The sequence below is a fragment of the Aythya marila genome, assembly GCF_965140915.1.
Source record: "Aythya marila genome assembly, chromosome: 18".
Lineage (NCBI taxonomy): Eukaryota > Metazoa > Chordata > Aves > Anseriformes > Anatidae > Aythya > Aythya marila.
Genome location: NC_139059.1, coordinates 1,088,321 through 1,111,378, shown reverse-complemented (window position 1 = coordinate 1,111,378; position 23,058 = coordinate 1,088,321). Strand labels below are relative to the sequence as shown.

General features: G+C 59.4%; 1 protein-coding gene across 4 annotated transcripts in view; it reads right to left on the bottom strand.

The window, feature by feature from the left end:
* Window positions 1-23,058, bottom strand: part of BAIAP2 (BAR/IMD domain containing adaptor protein 2) — a gene marked incomplete at its 3' end in the record, with an annotated part of 42,247 nt that overhangs the window by 9,112 nt on the left and 10,077 nt on the right. For 3 of the 4 annotated variants that reach the window (XM_082774816.1, XM_082774815.1, XM_082774818.1), the window contains exons 3-9: window positions 22,909-22,995; window positions 13,397-13,458; window positions 12,974-13,045; window positions 12,602-12,739; window positions 3,687-3,839; window positions 1,356-1,583; window positions 609-810 (exon numbers count right to left, since the gene is read on the bottom strand). In XM_082774816.1, the coding sequence (XP_082630942.1) occupies window positions 609-810; window positions 1,356-1,583; window positions 3,687-3,839; window positions 12,602-12,739; window positions 12,974-13,045; window positions 13,397-13,458; window positions 22,909-22,995 (942 nt within the window). The remainder of the gene's footprint in view (window positions 1-608; window positions 811-1,355; window positions 1,584-3,686; window positions 3,840-12,601; window positions 12,740-12,973; window positions 13,046-13,396; window positions 13,459-22,908; window positions 22,996-23,058) is intronic. The other variant, XM_082774817.1, reaches the window with a different exon arrangement.

The window sequence follows — 23,058 nt, the reverse complement described above, 5'->3', positions numbered from 1 at the left end:
CCTTCACCCGTCACCGTGCCCAGGCACAGCCAGGTCTCTGGCTCCTTTACCCTACCCCTGGTACCAACAACACTTCTGGTGGCTGATTTGCACCCCTGACACCTCTCTGCACAACGGCTGCCTGCTCCCCAGGGTGTACGCACATCGTCCACCCCTCTCCAGCATCCCCCACATCCCTTCTGCCTGCCTCCACCCGTGGCACCGAAACTATCCCACAGGGTTTTGGGCTCTCACCGCATGGGGCAGTGCGCCCCCAGTCCCTTGGGACCTCACAGATCCATGGATCCAGGCAGGATCCACCCGCTGTTCTCGACATCATCCAACAGCCCCGTAAAGGAGCAGCCTCCCTGTATGAGCGTTCCCTACCCAAGCCTTCCCTGCCCGCTCTCCTTCCCATTTTCTCAAGGTTTTCCTCCTGGAAATCCCACCCAGGGTCCGAGACACCGCTCTCCAGCGAGCTGTGCCAGAGCCTGGCTCTGCTCAGCTCCCGGCACCACAGCAGTGGCACCCTGCTCGTCACCACCCTGCCGCTAATGAAGGGACCCCACCGCTAACGAAGGGACCCCACCACCCATCAGGGTGAACCCCCGGGGCTGGGGGAGCCTCACCTGAGGCGTAGCTGTTTTTCGGCTGCACGTTTTTGCGAACTGGAAGCGTGTTCGAGTAAGAGTCGCTCAGCTGCTTCTGAGGCTGGGGAGGAGATAAAGATTTGGGCTGTGCTGGCTTCACCTCAGCCCAGTGGCCGTAATCGTCACTGTCTGTGCCCGAGGCTCCGTTCACCACCGGCATGGCCTCCTGCGCCGACATGCGCTAGGGAGAAAGGAGAGGAGGGGGGGGAAGACGGGAGATGCCTTCATCAGCAGGGCACCCCCAGCAGCTCCCCGGGCAGGGACGCGGTGCCAGGGAACGCGGCTGATGGCAAACCAGAGCCCGAGCCCCCTGGGTTCGGTTCCCTACTTGATATAAACTGTTCTGGGGAAGGGAGCGGGGGCACCTCTACGGCACTGCACCCCTCCGAGCTGCCTCACACCCCATAAATCCCTCCCGAACCCTACTGCTCAGCTCACACCCCGACGTCGGGCAGGTGACCCCCTTCCGAAGGGTGTTTCCAGCACGCGAGGCTCACCCCAAGCACCTTTCCCCCAAGGGTGCCTCGGCACGGCCCCACAGCTCCGCTCCCAGCCCGTGGGCTCCCCGCAGCCCCCCCGACAGCCCCAGGCAGGATGGAGGCGCCCAGCCCCATGCACCCATCCATCCAAAAGCAACTTGCTGAGGACCACGGTGCTGCTGGCCTGGGCTCATCCCTCCGGCTTTGCTCGGAAGGGCAGGGCAACCTCCACCTCCCGGATACTTACTCCGACAAAAGGTGCCAGCTCCGGGGGGACAGGGAGAGGTTTGGCACCGGGGATGGGGTCAGAGATGATGAGGTTGGACTTGGATGTAGACAGAGGGCTGGGCATGATGGTGCCATTGCTGCTGGCAGCCATCTGCTGCATCAGCTGGATGGCGCGGTCCGGGATCTTGTTGGGATCGGAGCAGGACTGCTGCCACAGGGGGAGCTTCTGCGTCAGCATCTCCTTCCCCTGCCAGGGAGAGAGCGAGGTGAGAGGGTGCAGGGAGAGAGGTGAGAGGGTGCAGGGAGCCACGGCAGGGAAGGATCTGATGAGAGGGCGGCCACATTTGGGCAGCACGACTGATGCGCTCCTCCACGCAGGGCACAAACGAGGTGAAACACAGGGATTTGCTGCTTCCGGGCTCCAAAAAATTTAAGAAATCACTCCGATCACAAAAAAATGTAGAGGGAAGGGGGAGGTAACTCCATCCCCAGTTGATGGAGATCCCCAGTGTGCGGCAGCTCGAGAACAGACGAGCTGCAGGGAGCGGGGCTGTGCAAGAAGCCAGTGGCCATGCAAGGCACCTCTGTGCCCACGGCCCCGTTCCCCACCAGTAAAACCCTACCCTAATAAAGCTGCGGGTCGGGAGGCCCAGGGACACTCACGTCACAAGCCACAGGGACACGTCAAGGTGGCAGATGCCTGTGACACCTTTCCTGCACACGGAAGTGGGAAGATCACACCCGTGCTGTGTGCTGGCACCCGGACCCCAAAGATGAGCTTTTTGCTTGGGGCTGCTCGGCCCCGGCAGCCTCCAGGGCTGCTGCAGGGCCTGGGGCAGCTCAGCACCCTGCTTCCAGCCAGGCAAAGGCAGTGCTGGCCTCGTCCTTACCCAGATAACACAACCGTGGCTCAGGACAGCGCATGCCAGCTTGTGACTCCCCAGGAGCATAACCACGCCGTGGTCACTCCCCAGCCAAACGCACGGCACAGCCCCCGTGCATGCACACCCGCAGCAGAGCTGAGCTGCAGGGGGGGGATGTTACACCTCCACACGGCTTTGTGGCTGCTCTCACAGACAGGATCGATCCTGACACATCGCAACAGGCTCCCGGAGCCAGCGCAGAATCCCCAAGTTTCCCTGCCATCCACCACGGACCTCGCTGCTCGGTCACCTGCGGCAGCACCCGGGCAGGGTGGCAGCACCCAGGCAGGGTGGCAGCACCCAGGCAGGGTGGCAGCGCGGTGTTTCCAGCTCTCAAAGCCCACGTGTGGGATCTGGTGCCCACGCTGCACCCACGCAGCCCCCCCTGTGCACAACCACCCTCCCTGCCCTGCTGCAGGGAGCGTTGGGCTTGGCCACGCTGCGGCCACGCTGGTGCCGGTGCCACCGCATCTGCCAGCCCCCACCCGCTCCAGGGGGCAATTTCTCCCTCCTCCTGCACCTCTCGCTTGCAGTCAGCATATGCTGGGGATTGATTCAGCCCCTACCGCAGCCGGGGACAGTGCTGACTAAGCCCAACTCTTCCCATTGCTCCCCTGCGCCAGGCACGGCGGTGACAGATGGGTGCTGCGAGTGCCGGGGGGCGGCAGTGGGGAGCGAGCAGGAGGGGAGCACGAGGCTGCCGGGAGCCACGCGCTCACAGCCCTCGGATGGGCTCAGCTCCAGCCCGGTGTCACAGCACCCCCGGGGAACGGGGACCCAGCCCCGTGCAGGGGATGTGGGTGGGTGATTGGGGCAGCGCTCTCGGCTCCGTTCCCTCCTCCTCTGCTATGGGCAGGGGGTGATGAGGGTGGGAGGGAGCCCTCCCCGCTGCCCCACAGGCACCAGTTCTGCTCGGACTTGGAGCAGGAACGCTGCTGCTTGGTGTTTCTTCTGCCCTTGCAAACCCGGAGCTGATGCACGAGCAACTGGGTGAGCCCCCACCAGGGTGAAGCCCTCAAACTTCAGTGACCGAGTGCTCGATGGGCACAACGTGCGCAGGATGGGGAGTGCAGGGGGCTGAATCTGGGTGACCTCCCCGAGGTCAGGCCATGGCTGGCGCTGCCCAGGAGAAGGCAGAGAGCAGCAGGACACCCTGCTGGGCTCCAGCCCTGGTCCCATCCACCCCACGCAGCCTGAAGCTGCCTCAAAACACAGAGCAGCACCCATGGGAGACACGCACCCATCGGAGCGAGGGCAGCTCCGTGCAAGTGAGGAGGGACGGGGGCACTGCTGGTGCATCCCCCCCTCGTGCCTGCTGCTCCCCCAGCCCCAGGGCACCCGTGGCTCTCAGGGCACGGCCCTGCTCCTGTGCTAGGGGCTGGTGACGGGGGCTGTTTGGGGAGCACGGCGGGGCCCCGCTGACTCACCTTGGCGTGGTAGGTGATGGCGCTCTTCGCCACCGCGCACTGCTTCTCCACCAGGAAGCAGAACCGTCTCCTCTCCTCTGTCAGAGCCGTCTTATACCCGTCCGAGACGTAGTTTTCCAGCTCCCCTTGCTTGTTGCTGATGGCTTCGATGTACTAGAAGGGACAGAGAAGCACAGAGGGGGCTGGGGTTACCCCTTCGCCCTGCGAGCGCCCACAGCCCCGTTAGCAGGGGACCGAGACCCGCAGCATCCCGAGGGATGGGGTGAGCGGTGGGGCCAGCCCCGGGGGGTGCCCGTGGGAGGCCCCCAGCACAGGACACACACACACGTGTGCCTGCACGTCCCCCCCAGCCCGCCCTTACTCATCAGAGCCCCCCACGCAGAGGCGCTGACTCAGCACGGGGGCCGGGAGCGCGCGGGCGGGCGGGACGAGCTGTACCCGTGCAGCCGCCCTCTCACCAAACGGGTGCCTGAGCCCCAGCGGGGGCTGGCGAGGCTGCCCCCAGGCTTCCCCCCCAATCCCAAGCTAGCAGAAGGTTCCTGCAGCCCCCACCCATCTCCTGCACCCCCCCTGGGACAGCCTGGGTAAGCAAAGCACACGAAGCCAGGGCAGCGCTGCAGGTTGGCACAGCCCGGCGCACGGCATCACCCCCGGCACACGGGACCAGCATGGGGCTCCCTGCCTGCTGAGCACCGTTCCTCGATGCTGGTGCACCCCCGGGGGCCAGGCAGACGCCAGAGCACCGCCAGCAGCAGGCTGAGATGCTGCAGACGTGGCAGAAGGAGGCTCCTCTGCTGGCACGGCTCCTGCTCTACCTACGTGACTTCTGCCAGCTCGGCTGCGCCCGCACAGGCTGTGCCAGCAGGAACAGGGCACGTTCGTGTAGGTTTTTGTAGGGAGCAGGAAAGCAGCACGTGGGGCAGAGCCACGCAGCGCAAGCACAGCACAAGGGAGGGCTTCAGAGCAGCGGGGTGCCCTCCGTGGTCACATCCATCAGCACACCAGAGGACACGAAACGCCCCCATGTCCCTCAGCCAGCCTCTTCCTCCCCACTCCCTGCCCTTGGTTTGTCTCAGCAAGGAGCTGCCGCCCTTGAAGTGGCCCAGAAGCAACCACCGAGCATCCCTGAGGGGCACCGTGCTCACCAAGAGCTGTGCCCTGCCCTGCATGGAGCAGGCAGGACACCAGCACAGGGACACATCGCTGCCACCACCTCCTCCTCCCAGCAGGGTGACACCACGGGACAGCCACGAGCAGCCCCGTGCAGCTCCAGCACTGCTAAACCTGCTGCAGGAAGTCTGAGCTTCCCTGGGAAGGGAATTAAACTGGAAATTCAGGGCCCAAAGCAGCTTTTCTCCTTTCTTCATGTTTAACAGTTATTTTTAGCAAGCTACGGTATTTATTAGCAGGCACAAAATGGAACAAACCTCAACAAAGCCGTGAGATTAAGTCACATCCCGGACTTCAAAGGGGGTTTGCGGCAGAGCTGGAGCCCCAGCGCCCCACACGCACAGCACCCTCCCTGGAGAGCAAACCCCCAACCTAAACCGAGCCGGTTTAATTCCCTAAATGGGCCATCAAGGAAGGTGAGGAGCTCAGGACGGGCGCACAGCACCCTGCCATGCCAGGCGGGCAGAACTTCTCCCAGCAACGGTAAACTTTCAAGTTCTAATTGTGACTGAGCCGTGCACGGCGGCCTTATTTACATCCCTGATTTCAATCTTGTTTCGCAAGTATACTTTTAATTATTTAGCTAAAGAAAGGCTCGCCTTAATGGCTGCAGCCAGTTAGAACATGTTGATTTGCAAGCAGAGAGCTTGTGCTCTAAATTTAGGATTCTCACTGCTTTATATACTTTATGGAAATAAGCACGATGTGCCGTTGATTTATGCAGAGCCCTGGTTTTTTACACTTTATTACATTACAAAATGGCGAACGCCACTTCTTATTCACCAGCTAGCTTTCATTTTGGAGTTGTTCAAATGGAAATGGGCTTTCAGACAATGCACTGAAACACAATTTCAATAAAAACCTCACTAACTGTGCCAGACACACGGGAAAAAGTAACGTGCAGAGCACAGCGCGTGCTCTCCATACCATACGTCAAGGAGAGCGCTGTCTCTCGTTAGGGTTACCTGCTGCCACGTGCCGGAGTGACAGCTCTGCCTCCCAGCCTGGTTCCTGGGGTGTCCTTTGGGGCACCCCACGTCCCATGTCCCATCCGTGCGTTTTGCAGCTGGAGGTGCGCGCCTGGGCTCCTGCGGCGCAGCGGCACCATCACCACTTCCCAATAGGAGCCTGCCAGCATGCACCTTTCCAGTTTGGAGTTTGTTTCAGAGCTTGATTTAGGCTGCCAGATTAAATTCAGATGCTAAGCATCACCTAAATAAAAATCCCAGCCTAAAGGGGAGAAGCCCCACCTGTGGCCGGGCCACCTGAGATGGTGCCAGCCTGGTCAGTGCTCATGGTGCCGGGAGCCAGCGCATGCACCGGCAGCTCCAGAAAGCTTTTCTGGGTTTCTAGGTTGGAGAGGCCTCAAATAACCCCCCCTTCCCCCGCTCCTGAGCACATCCACCTCGCCTTCAGCAGCTCTGCTGACCCAGTTAGCGAGGTGGCAGGAGCCAGCTCCTGGGGCTCACCCAGATGCCCAGGACAGCGAGGGGGGCGCAGGGCACGGGTCCAGCCAGCAGCACCACAAAGGGGCCGTGCACGGGAGCTGCTCCCAGTTACCCCCACATGTCAGGCAGTTTGGAACAACGAAATACAAAAGGAGAGCAGATGCTGCAAAAGGACCCAGCCGCTGCCATCGCTGCTGCAGGAAAGTCAGGGCACACCGAGGTCCTGCTGCTCGGACTAACAGCATCCTCGCAGGGGGCTCACACCCGACAGCTGGAGGTGTGAAGGTGAAAGGGCTGCTAACAGATGTCAGGACCTGGGTTCTCTTCAAGCACACGCTGCAATCAGCGCTGGTAGTGCAGGTGAAGCAGCAGCATTTACTGAATTTCGCTCGAGTCTCTAATAACACGGCTGTGATGAAGAAAATTAGCTCCAACCATTCTATCCGAGGCAAGAACACGAAGATCAGTTACGAATATAAGCCAAGGGCAATGCTAATCACCTCAGCGCTGAGAAAATCACCATTACAGATCTTTTATCAGTGCTGCCAACGTCTGTGAAATGGGCTGAGCGAGGGAACTGCTGCGAGGCCAACGGGGACCAAACCAGGTGGGAGCCAGGCTCTGCTTAGGGCACGGCAACAAACCCAGGGACCACAAAATCAAAGCATTACGGGCACGTTTCGGGGCAGCGAGTGGCCCTGAGCCGAATGCAGAGCAGGGAGGGGACCGTGTCCTCATGGTATCCCAGACAAGAGCCTGATTTTGGGGACGAGAAGAGAGCAGAGCAGCAGCGCAGGGCAGCAGGGAGAAAAGGCTGAGGGAAGAGGAGAAGGGAGAGGAGTCTGCAAGCTGTGCTGGCCTGATAGGGGCAGGCTGGAACATCCAGAAGAAGTAAACACGAGAAATGGGGATTTATTTAAGGAACCACAAGGGAGAATAATTAGAAAGTAATGAGATAAAATAGGAAAGGAGCTAGGCTGATTAACAGAGGAAGAGCTTCTAAGCTGCCACAGCCTCAAGGAGGAGCAGCTCAAGCCCTAGCACAGCCCAGGGTCAAAGTTGAGAAGAGCTCTGGGGGTGCTCAGCCCCCTCAGCTCCTGGGGAGGGAAATGGGTGCCCTTGTCTCCAGAATTTGGTTCCTGCATGCGAGTTAAGCTCCTTGGCCTGGGTTTATGCAGAGCTGGGTAAAACCTGCCTCCAGCCATGTCCTGCAGTGCAGGACGCGTGCCAGCCCCTCTGCAGGCTGCAACACCTCGGGCAGGGGTCGGCCTCGCATTGCACGCTGTGCTCAAAGCTGCTGCCTCGAAACAAGGTAGGAAAAGCACTCAAGGGTACGTGGCATCAGGGTACACGGCATCACCGAAACAGCTCAAACCCCCTCCTCTCTGGGGGAGCTCACTGTTCCCATCCCAGACTGAGCCCCACGCTGGCTCCCAGCTGGGGAGCTGCTGTAAAACAGCTGCTCCCGTGCCCCGATGAGCCCGCAGACCTCTTCCAAAAAGAGAGAGAAAATGTTTTTTCCCTATGAGAAGCAGCTCGCTGGGCGAGCAGATGCCCAGAGAGCCACGGCATCAGCGGTTATCCGAGGTGAAACACGAGGCCAAGAAGTGCCCCGCTGCCCAGCCACCGGCCTCCCGTCCCTCTCCCCGAGGCACGCTGTCCTCCCCCCTTACTCTTCCTATCTCACATCTGTTCTGCGGGGCAGCAGCCTCATCCTTCTACTATTCCTGTACAGCTCCGCACACGTGGTGTTACATAAAACGTTCAGGGAACGAGCTGTGAGAGCCTCAGCAGGCTGTGCAGAGCTTCGCCAGCCACCACGAACATCCCCGCAGCCTGGGGACACAGCAGGGCAACCCCTGGTGTGTGGGATCTGTGGCCAAAATGCATGTCGGGCATGGCCCCAAAAGCTGCACATCGGGCTGGGAGATCAGCCTTCCAGAAGCAGCATGAGGCTTCTCAGCCAGAGAGGAGAAAAAAAAAAAAAAAAAAAAAAAGAGGTTTAACTTTATTTATATAGAAAACCACTCGGTTGAGGGGAGTTGTAGCAATTGCTTTAGGATGTGTAGGACCAGATCTTGAAGCCTCGGGGTTCCAGGGGTGCCGACAGCAGCCAGGGCAGTGCAGAGAACCAGCCCTGGGAGGGACGGAGGCTTTCATCCCCTGGTGCTGCCTCCACCACAGAGCCTGGAAAAGGCACCGCAGGGCACGGTCCTTATGGCACCACGGCCACGGGGTTGGCAACTCCCAGAGCACGGTGCTGAGACCACACCAGCACCCCGAGCCTCCCGAGATGCTGAGTGCTGACAGCCACACAGCACACGAAGGGATGACCCGCCACCACGCGAGCTCCCAGCTAATTAGAGTAAATGACAAAGTAAATGACAAAATGCTGCAAGGGACGGGCTCTCCCACCAGGTCCTGAGCTGCGGGAGGTGAAGCTGCTGGGCTGTATGGAGTGCATGTGGGTAACCACTGCGTTGGGACTCAGCCTCGCCGGGCTGAAAGCTAGCAAAAAGCTGGAGCCGGTTATCTGGAGCCAGAGCTTTTACATAATTCTTCCCTATTTGACTTTTACATAAGCCCTCGTAACCTGGTTTGCACAAACTCCTCGTCAGTTAGTGCTTCTTGACCTATGGCTAAAATTACTTCTCCTGGTGGGAATATCAGAACGAGGTTCCAATTACACGAGTTTATAAAAACCTCTGGGCTATTTGGCACAGGGGCGTTTAACGCTTACAGCATCCCTGCAGGAGCAGAGGGGGACGGCAGGAGGGACGCAGGCAGGAGCCGAGCTCGGCCACGTGCCCGGCAGCTCCATGCCCCCAGTATTACCCCAACACTGGGCTCTGTGCCCTCCTCTCCCCCCAAAAAAATAAATGCAATTGCTCCACCGGCCTCACCAAGCAATCCAATTGCTCACAGCACTACCAGGGGGTGAAGAACTGCTCGGGCCAGCGCAGCTCCCTTGGTGGCGTGCTGATTCAATCAAGGCCCTAAACCCAGCGTGACCTCGATTTCGTGCCTCAGCCGTAACCAGCCTGTAATGAAGTTAGAGCAGTTTGGGCTCCTTGATGACTGTTTAATCTTAATATTTGTTTTTGTTCTTCTTTTATAAGGGACACGAAGCGAATGGAATTGGTTTATTCTCCCGGATTTGAACACAGGTCAAGAAAATCTCAGCAACTACATAATTAGGGCAAGAGATCTGAGGCAGCGGCTGCCTCACTGCGGTCCAAGCTTTCATTCCTCGTGTACAACAGCAGCTCTGGACTGATTCACGAGAAATAAACCCCTGGCTTTCCTGCCACATTCAGCAGTAACAGCCCGTAACCGCAGCGTCTGCTGACCGTGACAGGCTGAAGCTTGGGAGGCTGCAAAAATCCCTACAGCAGCCTAACTGCGCTCGGGGCTGCTTTTAAGCCACAGGAGTGGTCTCCCTTGAAAACCACGAGGGGTTTTGGTTTGGAACCATCTCAGTGCTGTGAAGCCCCTTCTCATCGATTAAGCTCCACCAGGCAGTGCCTGCAGGACACGGGCACAATGTGGGATCTGGGGCCAAACCCCGTGCCCTCTCCATGCACCGCATTCACTGCAGCCCTGCAGGAGCCCTCGGTGCCTGCCCCGAGCAATCCCCAGCTCTATCCCCCAAATAATAAGCAACGTGCAGCACTTGCTGAACATCAGCACCTTTTCCTGCCTTATAAAGGGAGAAACTGCTGTGAAGAGAGAGAGGAGACAATCCAAGGCTTTTATTTTTTTTTAAGCAGCTCAGCACAGGCTGCAGCACCCGGGCCAGGCTGGTGCCCTGGCACCACTTCTCTGCCCCCTGCTCCCAAAAGCCCTGACCTCGCAGCAGGAGCTGCGAGGCTCTGCCCAGCTCCCCAGGCGCCAGCTCAAAGCTGACTCCAGCACCCCACGAGCCCAGGAGGTGCCTCCAGCAGCCTCCGAGGAGGCTCCTCCTGGCTGAGTTTCAGCAGTGGCCACGGGGATGGTTCCGTGCCAGGCGAACAAAGCCGCACACAGCTCCCTGCTGCAGAGATGCCGGAGAAGTTTTCACGCAGCACGACCCCATGCTGCGACACGAGCAGCTCCCCCAGCACCGGAGCTGCTGCAAGCGCCTGGCCCCAGCTCCTCCTGCTTTCCCTGCCCCAGCACATGGCATTTTCCAAGCCCCAGCACTCAGCATTTCCCCTGCCCAGCCTGCACATCACTCCCTGGATCAGCGGCACGGCCGAGCCCCTGCACGGGCAGGAGCCAACGGAGCTGGCACCTTCCAAAACCCAGGAATGGGCTCAATGCTGCCCTGAACGCTTTCCTCCTTCCTCTTCTTCTGCTTGAAGCAAGCAACGGCAGCATCCCAGCCAGCACACCGAGGGAGAACCACCCTCTTGACTGAATTCTGCAAATTAACTTATTTTGATCTGCGTGCTGAGGGGGGGGGGCGGTGGAAGCAGTTGAGCAGTTTCATGGCTCTTTAAGCTAAAGCTCTTCATGAGGCTTTTTTTTTTTTTTTTTTTTTTTTTTTGCAGAGATAAGCGCTTCCTAAATACTTACTGCTGAAAGATTAAGAGAATGAAAGCCTGATCCTGTTTTATTTTGCCTGAAGAAGCGGTGCTGGCACAACGACAGCCCTGCTGCTGCCGAGCCATCAGGAGCAAACCATCACCATCACCCCTGGGCCGTACACAGCCGATGGTCGGGGCAGGTTCTCTCCTACATGGGGGGATCCCTGCAGAAACACGGTGGCCCTGGGGACTCAGGTGGCCCCGGCAGCACTTCTGCTCATCCCTGCCAGCAGCTCCCTCGGGTGAGGGGGTCACAAACCGGGTGCTGATGCTCTGAGCATCCCCCCGCTGGGAGCCACCTCGCTGCTTAACGGGTACGATCTCCCTCCGTGGAGATCTGGAGCAACAGCTTGCAGAGCCGCCGCCACCCCGAAGTGGTTTGAGCTGCTCAGCTTTCAAGAAAGTGCCAGCCTTCGCCGCAGCACGCAGGACACCTAAGTCACACTGCAGCAACACCTTCTGAGGATGCTCAAATTAACCGTGCCTCACACAAGCGGCTTCGGTACAGTCAGAGGAGCTGGGAGGCTGCAAATTAGCAGGAGCTCGATTCAGAGCACTCCAGCTCAGCACAGGAGCTGTGCTCAGAGCCTGGATGAGTGGTGAAATGTTTTTTTCCCCCCCCCTTCAGCGATTATCCTGATTCACGCTACCAGGAGAGTGACTGATTTCCCAAATTTTCGTACAATTAGCAATGTCACTTCCCCAGCTCCCTGCTGATTATTTAAATGCCACCCTGTGCACAGCCCCAGCCAGCGAGGTGCCATCGGCGTTTAGATCACTTTTGGCAGAGATGGATCGCTCTGGTCGTGTTATCAGCCCGCTGCACCTGAAGCATCAGGTTCTGGCCCCAACACGCCACCTTCTCACGCCTTGCTTACAGACAGGAATATGAGATTTTGGGCTTCAGAGTTAACCTTTCCCTTTTACCTACGAGGTACGAGTCGGGCTGCAGTCACTGAATGCCCCTAACCCCAGCAGCAGCACTGAGCCAGGCAGGTTTGCAAACGGATGCATTCATCTCTCATTAAAATCTGCTCTGTTTGGACACGATCCAGGTGCAACTCAGACCACAGGTCAGGCTTCAGGAGACCTGAACTCATCCCGCACGTGCCTCAGCAACCCTGCACCTCAGCCCCCCACCACGACCCAGGCAGGGGCTGCACATGGGATGCTCCACGACAAGACCTCAGTCCCGACCCGATCCCTTCCAGGAGCTGCATTGGGGGCCACCGGGGACCCGGTGCAGCCCAGCCCGAGCTCCTGCAGCAGGCGCAGGGCGCACGCAGCCCACGCCGCAGTCACGCTGCCGTGATTCACTCGCCAGCCTCCTCCAGCACGCGCTCGCCACCCGGGCGGGCTGGGGGAAGGGACTCCCCGTCAGAAGGCACGGAAAATATTTAAGCAAAACACCATCCAGAGGAAGATGGATCTGGCACAACAAACTAATGATCTTTTCGGGTTCATTCATTAAGCAGAGGGGGGGATAAAAGAGTCAGCCACGGCGGACCCGGTGGGGTTAGTCACCAGCGCACCGCCCTGCACGGCGCCTGCTGGGGGCTGAGCTCCAGCACAGCCTGGGCTGCCTCCCCTACCAGCCCCTCTGCTCTAAAACCTCCTGCACGATCCACCACGGGCACCAACACCTCCCTGCCTGCTCCTCCTGTCGTTATCCAAACGCTGGCACGCGGCGCGGAGCAGCCCCAGGCTGCACGGGGGCAGCAGCTCCTACCTGCAGCTCCTTGTCCGAGTACTTCTGGGGGTTTTTGCTTCCTTGGCTCTTCTTGCGGAGTTTCTTCAGCTCTGCCTGGCACTTGTCGAGCGAGTCGCCCTTGCTCCTTTGCTCTGTCTGGTATTTCTTCAGCGCAGCCTGGGGGCGAGAGGAGAAGGCTCTGAGCTGCTGGAGCGCTGCTGCCAGGGGCAGGCGCACAGCCACCAGGAGACAGGGAGAGAACAAGCGGGGCTGTGGCAGCCTAACACCGGGGGAAAAAACAGCAGTTTGTGTGGGTGACACGTCTGGTGGCCTGGGGACCCCTCGGAGCATGGCACAGGCATGCCCTGTGCAGGGCAGGGAGGAGCAGGAGCAAACCACCGGGTCACTTACGCTCAGGTAGCGCGAGTCCAGCTCCACCTTCTGCTCCAGCTGCGTCAGGAGCTCGTTGTGGAAGGACTTGAGCTGCAGAAAAAAAAAGCAGAGGAGCTGTTTGCATGGGCTACCAAGCCTAGCAGCAGCTGAACGCTCCCCAAAACCCCTGCAATGGGAACCGAGGGGGCCCAGGGAGGTGCACAAAGAGGGGGCTGGGGCTGGAGGGGACGCTGCTGGCAGAGGGATGGACAAAGGGACCCGGCAGGACACTGCTCAGCCACAACACCAGCAGCTTGGCTTTGATACGAGCAAACTCTGTGCACGAGCAGATCCACGTGGGGCTGGCTGAGATCAGATCTGGGGGCTCGGAGGAGCTGGGAGGGGGTTGCTGAGCCCAGGCTGAGGAGCAGCCCCCGTGCTGCAGCACTGCCGCGTGCTCACCATCTCCTCCAGCTGGTTCTGGATCTGCCGGTGGACTTCTGCCATCTGGAAGAGCACGTCTCCTGGAAAGACAAGACGTGGGAGGGGGGCTCGAGGGGCTGAGCTGAGGGACACCCCCGGTCTGGGGGTACCCCACTGGTGGGAAGGGGTCTGCAGCCAGACTGTGGGGCTCCAGGAGCGCACAGGGTACCCCCGGTGCCCACCTCCCAGCCAAAGCAGAGACATTTCAGACTCTTGGATAAACATTTGTCCCCTGTAGCACTGGGGAAACGGAAGGAGGACGTGGAGCAGCATGGCCCTAATACACAATCACACCCCAGGCACGGCTCTGGCAGATGGAGATGGGAGAACACCAACCTCCCCGTCCCCACCGGGGTCACCATCCAGTCCTGTTATGAGCCCAGCTCACCGCAGCCACTGCAGGCAGATCTACACCCTGGGGCATTTTTGCCTTAACACCCCCTGACCCGTCCAGCCCCAATGGCCAAGCCACTGTGCACAGGGCTGCGAGCCCAGCCCCGGGTCCCTGCCCTGCCACCACCATCCCCAGGCTGGGAACGGAGCTGCAGGAGGAAGGGCTGTCCTGGCAGAGGGACCCCAGCTCGGCTTTCACTCTTCCTTGAATTTTTCTTTTCGAAGGCAAGACCATCAAGCTGTGCTCCCGCCTTGCTTTTCCCGGACAGGAAGGGCCACATCCTGCCTCAGCAAAACCCTGCGGCGGCTGGAGCCAGACGGCGGCCCCACGGAGCGTCTTTAGGAGAGGAGCCAGGGCTACTGCTCGGCTGAAAGCAGCGGCTCCAGCTCAGCTTTTAGGGAGAGCCAAGCGCCGTCAGCTGTCTGTGAAAGCCAAGCTTGGAAGCCCAAACCCCCAGCACAGCGTCTGGAGCTTCACAGGCAGTGATTTGAGAGTTTAAAGCCACAATTTGAGAGTTTAAAGCCATGATCTGCCGGAGCTGCGCCCACCTCGACCCCATGGTGCTGCCACCCAAAAGTGGCTAGGAGCGAGGAGCACCCAGAGCTCTCCCACCAGCAGCGTGAAACTCTAGGGCACAAAAGCAACTGGTGCATACTGGGCCAGTCCCAGCCTGCCACTGGGTCACCCTGTCCCCAGCAGCGAGCCCCACGTGCTCGGGCACACGGGCAGCTCTCCAGCAGTGTCAACAGCGCTGGGTAACTGGGGACAGCCTGGTCCAGCGTCCCTTCGCTCCTGGGGGCTGAAGCAATTCGGACTTTGCACCCACACAGCGCGTCTCAAAACTCTCTGCAAACATTAAAATCTGAGCCCGTTGCGTCCTGGGCGGGCACCAGCCCCCCTCCGCTGCGGGTGCTGTGCTTTGAAAGGTGGAAAATTTGTCTCTGAAGGCTGAAGGTGCTCAGCCAGACACAGGGAAGGAAGCGGAGCTGCCGTCCCCTGCCCGGCCCCGCGGGGAGCAGCGATGCACAGAGCAAGGTGACACCGGCACGCTGCGCTCCCACGCCGGGGAGCTGAGCCCCCGAAATCGGCAGAGCAGCGGGCAGGCAGTTAACTTTTACGGCCTCTTTGGAAGGTGCTGAACAAAGCAAAGCAGCCCACGGCGCTGAGGCGGAGCTGGCAGGGCTCTGGCAATTACGCACATCTGCGCTGAATAGCTCCACGCATGAATGGGAAGGCCTGGGCAAAAAGGTCACCACTACAGAGACCTCCAGGAAATTGCTCTCCGGTTGGGCTGCGGCCGCTCAATCATGGGAAGTGCACAAATTCCCACTGCAAGGGGAGCAAGAAGAATGACGTAAGGAGGGGGCTGGGTCGAGGTTCCTTTTCCAAGAGGGTATCAGCGCATCGGTGGCCTTATTTCCAAAGCTTGCACCATCCCCTCTCCTTTTCCCTTCCCATCTGACCAAAGCGGAGCCCCAGCTGACCACGTTGGGCAGCAGAAAGGGCCAGGCGAGGGCTGGTGGAGAGCTCTGGCCACTGGTGTAGTGCAAGGAATAATCCCAGAGCAGGTCCTGGGGTGCTCAGAAATACCCCATGTGCCACCAGACCCAGCAGCGGGGTGCAGCAGCACCGGCACCGTGCGGCTCTGCCCCCTGCGCTCCCCTGCCTGGGGAAAAGCAGCCGGCTCCCAGCAGCAGGGGAGGTGGCTGGGACGCCTCCCAGGACACAGATAACCATCTCTGCTGATACTTTCTCTCCTCCACCATCCCCTTTGGCTGTTATCGCAGTGAGAGTGCGGGGAGTTTCAGCCCAGGCTGAAACCCACCCCACATCAAACCGGGCAGGGGCAGAGCCATTCCCAGTTGCACCAGCACAGCGTGCCCCACTTCGAGCTGCCCCAGGTCCACCCCGGCGTGTTCCCAAGCACTGTGGTCAGTGCTGCTGTTTTCCCAGCTCAGGCATCAGGAAGCCTCGAGGGCTGCGGGGAGGTGGGGAAGGAGCACACACGGTGCTGAGCATGACACCGAGGGCAGCAGCCAGCACCCCACTGGCATGTCCCCACGGGGAGCAGGCAGTGGCACGGATCCAGCCCCCAGCTCGCAGCCCTGCTCCCGTCCCAGTTTGCTGGAGGTGCAGCAGGACCTGCCCAGTGCCTGCAGCAGCTCCAGGCGAGCTCCCTGCGCCCAGGCTCCGGTGCAGGAAGGCTGCTGGATGCCTGCCCGGCGTCGAGTCAGAAGGGCTTCCTCTGAGGTTCCTCCCCAGGAGGAGCCAGGGCAGCCAGTCCTGAAGAAACCCAGCCCCAGGTTTCCCATGGCAGGCTCCGTAGCCGGGAGCCCACGCAGGGCAGCGGGATTGAAGCTATCTTTGGTGCTGTGCAAAGTCACACGCAGCACCTCCACCACCCTGCTGCCTTCGCACCACGAGGTGCCTTCACCGCTGCAGGAAGGGTACGGCCCTTGCGAGGCACAAACAGACACCTCGCCCTGACACCGCTTGGACTAACGCGGCTTGGCAGCAGAGAAGAAGTAAAACTGTGACTGAGAGACACCACCGCGGCCGGGAAGCCTGAATATTTCAAGCCCTGGCTCAGAATAGGACCTGCAGCACTGCACCAGCGGCGCACGGTGCAAGGCGCTCGCGGCGGGGCCGGCAGCACCCGGGGGCTCCACGTGGCACACCCCAGCACGGGGCCGTGCCGGGAGCTCCCTCCCACGCCACGAGCTGCCAGCACCATGCACAAGGGCTGTCTGCAGCTTAAACACCGTAATTACAGCCGTGCAGCAGGCCACAGACAGGGAAATGGTGTGGGACACGCTGCAAATTGCACAGAGCGCGAGCACCGGCTGAGCTCTGGTGCCAAAACACACATCCTACGGGTCAAGAAACCTAAAGTAAGTGCTTCACCCGAGGTCACAGGCAAAGTCCCAGCAGGGTGGCAGGAGGGCAGCGGCAAGGGCTTTGTCCATGCCAGGCTGGGCACAGCTCCCTGCAGGGACAGCCACGGCGGCAGCAGCGCACGCACACGGGCGAGAAGGCTGAGGAGGCAAAGGGAGCTGCTATTTACGTCTGTCTGACTCACAGTATCATTCTCGGAGAACTATAGGGGCTATTGTGGGCCCTTCCCCACCACACCCAGCGAGGAACAGCCGAACAGGTTGTTCCACATCCCTTAGATTGCAATCGGGCACCGCAAGCCCTGCAGGAGCCAGCTGCCCGGCCAGAAGGCAGAGCAGTAGGAGCCGGCTGGCAGCGTCTCGTTTCTCAGCCCTGAGCCTACCCAGCACCTTTTTCTTCGAGCTCGATGCAGGCCATTTCCAATAAAAGCACCAAAACGATGCACAGCTGCCCAGGCAGCACCCCAGCAGCACCCAGCAGGGATGCTCAGTTTGCTCCCAAACGGAGCAAAAAGGGAGGCAAAACCAAGGGGTCCAGGGGCCCAGCCATCCCCAGCTCTTTCCCCCCTGCTTTAAGGGGGACCAGGCAAAGCGACAGCATTGGGATGGAAGTAGCCAAGCAGGCAGAGAGGAGAATTGGTTTGTTAAGTGGGAAAAGGTGAAGGAGTTACAGGGCAACTTGTCTGAGCGCTGCCTCCTGGATCATAGAGCCAAAGGTGTGCCATGAACAGGGCTCCAGCAGTTATTTAAGGGGAGGTGTCAGCCTGGGCCCGTTCTGAACAGAGCATTTCCCACCACCACCAGTTACTGCTGGGACCAGCAGCGAGCCTGGCTGGAGCCCTGGGCTCCCACAGCCAGAGTTTGGCACTTGAGCTGTCGTGCGGATGCTTCCCAACCTGTCCTCAAAACGCACAGCCTGGCAGCAGCTCCAGCCGCTCGCAGAGATCTGCTGAAGGTCCCATCCAACCAGATTTACAACAGAAGCGTGCTACTGAAAGCTTCCACGATCTTATTTCTCCTCTGATATTAATGCGTCTTGATCCAAGCTCATGAGATGCTGCGCAAGCCACAGACAAGCCCTTAAGCCACTGAGAAAAGCACTTCTGAACTCCTGATTCAGCCAAGAAGGCTCCAGAACCTGACTTTATCAGCTCTGACATTAAATTGCAAGGCAACGTGGAGGAAGATTCGTGCATGTACAGTGGGAAGGATACAAGTATGGGAAAACAATCAGCTTCTCCTCACTGATTCATCTATTTCCTCTTCAAAAAGGTTTCATTTATTTATCGCAGCCTGAAAGGATCACACAGGATTTGTTGCTGTTATATTAGCAACTCATCAGCATTATAATGATCAGTTCTGTTTCCAGCCTGCGTTTCAACCCATCTTGGCAAAGCTTAAGACTTTTTTTTTTTTTTTTTTTTGGAGATGAGGTAAAGAAAGAAGCGAAGGCTTCCCCAGACACCCTGACTCAAGAGAGGTGCAGGGCACGTTTCCAGCAGCAGACCCTCGCTGGCTGAGCCCTTGCTGTGCCTCTGGCCTGGGGTTAATTCATGGGCACAGAGGGGCACAGACCCCCACGGGCACCCAGTGCCTCCAGGACCCAGGTCTGGGCAAGCAGTGGAGCCACCGACACGCTGCTCCCCCTCATGTCCCCATCTCCAGATGGAGGACAATGCACCCCTGCCTAAAAGGAGGTTGCACCCCTGCCAAAAACCCACGATCTCACAGCTCTGCTGCTGTTGGACAGCAGAGGCCAGCCCCTGGACGTGGCTCATGGACCCCACCACAGCACCGGGGTCCTTGTCCCCATGGGGCTGGGCACCGGGGGCGCAGGCAGGTGGCACCCCCAGGAGATGTCACTGCCACGGCTGAAATCCCAGCATTAAACACAGGCTGTGAAGAGCCAGCAGCTGCAGCCAGACACCGAGCTCTTGGCAGCTGCTCACCTAGCAGCCTCCATCGCTTCCCCAGGCACAGGTGGTGAGAGCAACCCAGGGAGGGGGAGGCTGCTCCGACAGGGAAGGTTTCAGGCAGCGAAAAGGCAACGCAGACAGAGCAGTCCCCCCTGGGGCAGGCAGCTTTTAAAGGCATTGTTTTATTCCTGCAGCTTGGATTTAACGAGCCCCTTTCTTATAGACCCCACTACATGAATTACCTGGATCTCACCAGGGTGTCCTCAAGCAGCTCAGTGATGCTCAGTGCAGGGTGCCCGGCGCTCACAGGACAGAGGTGAGGGGACCACACTCACTGCTTGTGGCCATCGTGCCCCCCATGCTGGGAAGTTTCTGGCTAAGAACAACCTCGGAGGCAGAGTCCTGAATTTCAGGAACAATTCCTCTGGCAAATGAAGCCTTTCACAGAGCTGCAGGTGGGAGCACCCGGCTCCAGAGCACCCATCCCTTCTGGCAGTGCCAGATCATTACCTGCTGAAGCGCATCGTTAAGTCCAACCTCAGAAGGGTGATGCCACGGGATTCCCACTGCTCCCCCACCCAGGGGCACTTTGCAGGGACACCACAAGCTGCAGATCGTGGGGGGAGACGTCCTGAGAGCTGTGCTGGTTTCCCAGGCTCTGCTCTCACGGGGACGAGCAGGCACCGAGCACCACGGCCACCACCAGGCTGCTCCAGCACCTCAGGGCCCCCTCGGCTCACGTATTAAACACTTTGCTGCTACGATGACCTTTGGCGCTTGCGGATCTATATCTGCTGCAGGAAGCTCCTACCCAAAACAGCTGCAAATCCAATTAACAGATTAATAAACCTCCCCAGAGCATCGAGCGCAGCACAAAGCCTCCGCACCGCGCCAAGGCCACCGAGAGCCAAGCCAGGAGCTGGGACGTGCTTGGGCAGCCTGGGGTGTCCCACCAGGCTGCTCCCGTCCCCACCAGTAGCACCCCTGGGCTGTCCCCACTGGGACCAGCCACAGAGCCCCTCCTGGGGCACTCTGCGAGGTGCAGATCCAGCACCCCAGGTCCGTAAGCCAAGCACCACTCTCGGAGCCCGGTGTCCTCCTGCACTGGCATCGGGCAGCTCGGCAGCAGACTGGAGCTCAGAGGTGCCACGGGATACGATTTTATCGGGCAAACCGGGCATCAAAAGGCCCATTATCTCAGGGAGGCTCGCTGCAGCTGAACAATGGAAAACTAATTACTGCATTCCTTCCCCCGTCGTGGCGCCGGGCTTCACTCAGCCTCTGGTCCAAGGGGACCTTGGAGAAAACGCAGCCCCAAAACGAAACCCTCCCCCAGCCCAAGGAGCTCTCTGCAGGTGCTGCTCAGCCCCTGGAAGAAGCGCTTTGAGCAGCATCCAGGTGATTTCAGCGCTGCATTTCTGCTGGCAGCAGCAGCACAAGGGCCAAAGGTACCCGAGCACTTTGGGGGCAGACTCAGGCTCCTTAGGAGCTTCCCAGAGCAAGTTTCCACCGAGCAGACAGCGTTAACTGCAAAAATTAACATTTGAGAGCCTCAAGATACAAAGCGCAGCCCAGGCCAGCTCAGCACATGAACCCCCAGCATTGCCTCCTCCCAGGGCAGCACAGAGCAGCTCAGCCAGCACCGAGCTGCCTCAAGCAGCTGGTTTGGGGCATCCTGCTGCTGTGCAGGGCCTGAGGGAAGCTGCACGCCGTACCTAGCCAGGACATCACCTTTGGTCTGAAGAAAACCCAACTCTGAACATCCCAAACCCCGCAGTGGGGCTGACAGCATGACAGCCCCACTGGGTGCCTGCGCCCAAAAACCCAGGGCACAGAGCGGATTACAACTCAAGGGCTTCATGATTGCTAGGTTTCCCGTTATTGCGTGAGATTATCCCATCTATACGCTGCTCCAAAAATCTGGTGGGGAATTTGTGAGACATGTGAAGCGCTGAGCACAGAGCCAGGCTGGAGGCAGCAGCCTGGCAGGCGCCGGGGGGGCAGCAAGGTAAGCGTGTGGCATCTTTATTTATTTATTTTTTTAAATAAAGCAAACACCAAGCAGAACCAGCCAGCAAGCTGTCCTGTTCTGGATACCCAGCATGTTTGCTGAGGAAGGGACCACCAACAGGCGGCTTTCCAGCACTCAGATTAAAGAACAAGCTCCTCAGAGCCGCACGTGCTGCTGTGGTGTTGAGCTGGGCTGGAGGGGCCACGGCAGGGTCAGCCCCAACCCTGCTCCAGGAGGGTGCAGAGCCAGGGCAGGCATCAGGAGCTGGGACAGATGCAGGCTTTCATCTCCTTTCAGAGAAGATCTGCCGTAGTTTTACTTTCTATTGATGCTTTGTCCCAGAAATGGCCCCAGAAAAATACCCATGCTCAGAGAAGTGTTAAGGAGGAAACAAATCCCCGATCCTCCTCTTGGAGCAGCATCCCCTGTGCTGCCCTTTGGGGAGGATCCCACCCACAACGGGACCAGCTCAGGCCCATGAATGTGAGCGGTCATTACAAACAGCCCCATTTGCTACAGCCTTTGGTAAGGCATGAAACAACCCAGACCCCAGGGCTGGCTTCCAGCGCTATCAGCAGTCGCAGCAGAGGGCTGATAAGCTCAAGGTGTTCCCAGGCACTGCCTACCTTCGGCTGGCACAGCCCAGGCTGAAGCATTCCTCAGCCCGTTTGCACATCCCATTGGGACGGGGTGGCGTCCCTGCCTCTTATCAGCTCCAGGGAACCACAGCCAGAAATTTTATCTCCGCTTTCTTCTGCGTGCAGAGCAGCTGCCACAATAAATAACCAGCAAGATCACCGCAGCAGGAGGGCCGAGGAGCAGCCGCTGGGTGTGGGTCAGGGCTAACAGGGCTGCCAGAAATCCCCTTCCACCGCCGAGCCCCCAAACTGCACACCACGGATGGGAAGCAGTCACCTGCGAGCATTTGAAACCAACCCCAAAATATCCCGTGCACACCGGGAGAGCCCTTGCAAAGCCTGCTTTCAGGCTGCTTTCCCCTGGGAAGCAGGGCCACCAGAAGCCACTCCAGGGCGAGCGGATCCTGCAGCTGCTCCAAAGGGGAAGCCGGGTTTGTGGCCCCAGCTCCTGCCCACGTGGCTGAACCGCTCTGGGGAACCTTCCCCAGACTTTCACTTCCAGGATGACAAAGCCACCGTGGCTTGCGGCCCCAAAGAGGCAGTGAAAGCCTCGCGAGCAGCAGAGGAAGCCCTCGAACGAGGTCTGCACAGCCTTCAGCCTCGCCTGCTGCACGCATCGCCGGCAGGGCTCTCGCTTTATTTATTAAACAGAAACAGATTGCTATAGGCAGCTTTAATCCGAGCGATAAAGCCGGTTTCCATAGACACCTCGTGCCTCTCCATAAAAACCCAGACTACGCCAACGAGCTGCGTGCAGCAGAGCCGGAGCTGGATCCGGCCGTGGCTCCGGCACCGCACAGCACCAGGAGCCCAAGGCCAGCCCTGCTGGGGGCTGCTCAGCACCCCGGGAGCCTTCACAGCCACCTCCTTGAAAATCCACTGCCTCGGATGGCAGTAAAGAGCACAACTTGTGCAGCATCTGGCCAGCGAGGTGGCAGGCGGGAGCGCAGCTGGGGCTGCACAGGGAGCCTGGAGCACAGAGCACGGCACCCCCGGGGGGGAACATGAGCTGCAGCAGAGCCCTGGGAACAGCAGCTCCCCAAAGAGCAAATGCAAGAAGAAAATGGGCACAGAGCAGTGGGACTCAGCATGTCACAGCTCGGACATGTGCCCAAGCAGGTCACCAGTGGCACCGTGCTGGGACACAGCAGGCAGGGCACGAGCAGCCCCTGCAGTGGCTCCGCTGAGCTCAGCAGGGCGCTGGGTACGACCGCAGCTCCCACACGCTGCGATGCTGCCAGGAGCCCTGCTGCAGCACGCCCGACCTGCGTGTCCCCAGGCATCCCCACCTCCTGCTCTTTCTCAGGACCGAAGCCCACGGAGGTGCCCAGCACTGCCACAGCTTCCCGGGGAGCTGGGGCTGCTCTGAGCTGAGACAAAGGCACCAGCGAAGCAGCTCTGTGCAAACACTTCCCCTCCGCCAGCACCACGAGCAGCTGACATCTCAGAACCCAGAGACTAAGATTAGCAGGATTTTTTTAAGCTACATTAACAGCGAAGAGAGGCACAACCATCGTTTATATCAGGAGGATCAGCCCCACACCCAGCTCCTTCTCCCCACCAGCATGGAGCTGGTCCCATCCCCTGCTTTCAGCCTGCCCCGGACTGACCTCATCCAGCCGTGAGCAGGTGACTTACCCAGTTCCTTGGATCCTTGGCTTTCGCTGGCCAGCTCTCCCATCTTAACCAGAGCATCGAAATATCCTTTTGCTGCGTATGTCATACCTAAGAGCATCAAAAAAAGGCAGGTTATGGTCTCTTTCATGGCTATTACAACTTCCACGGCAC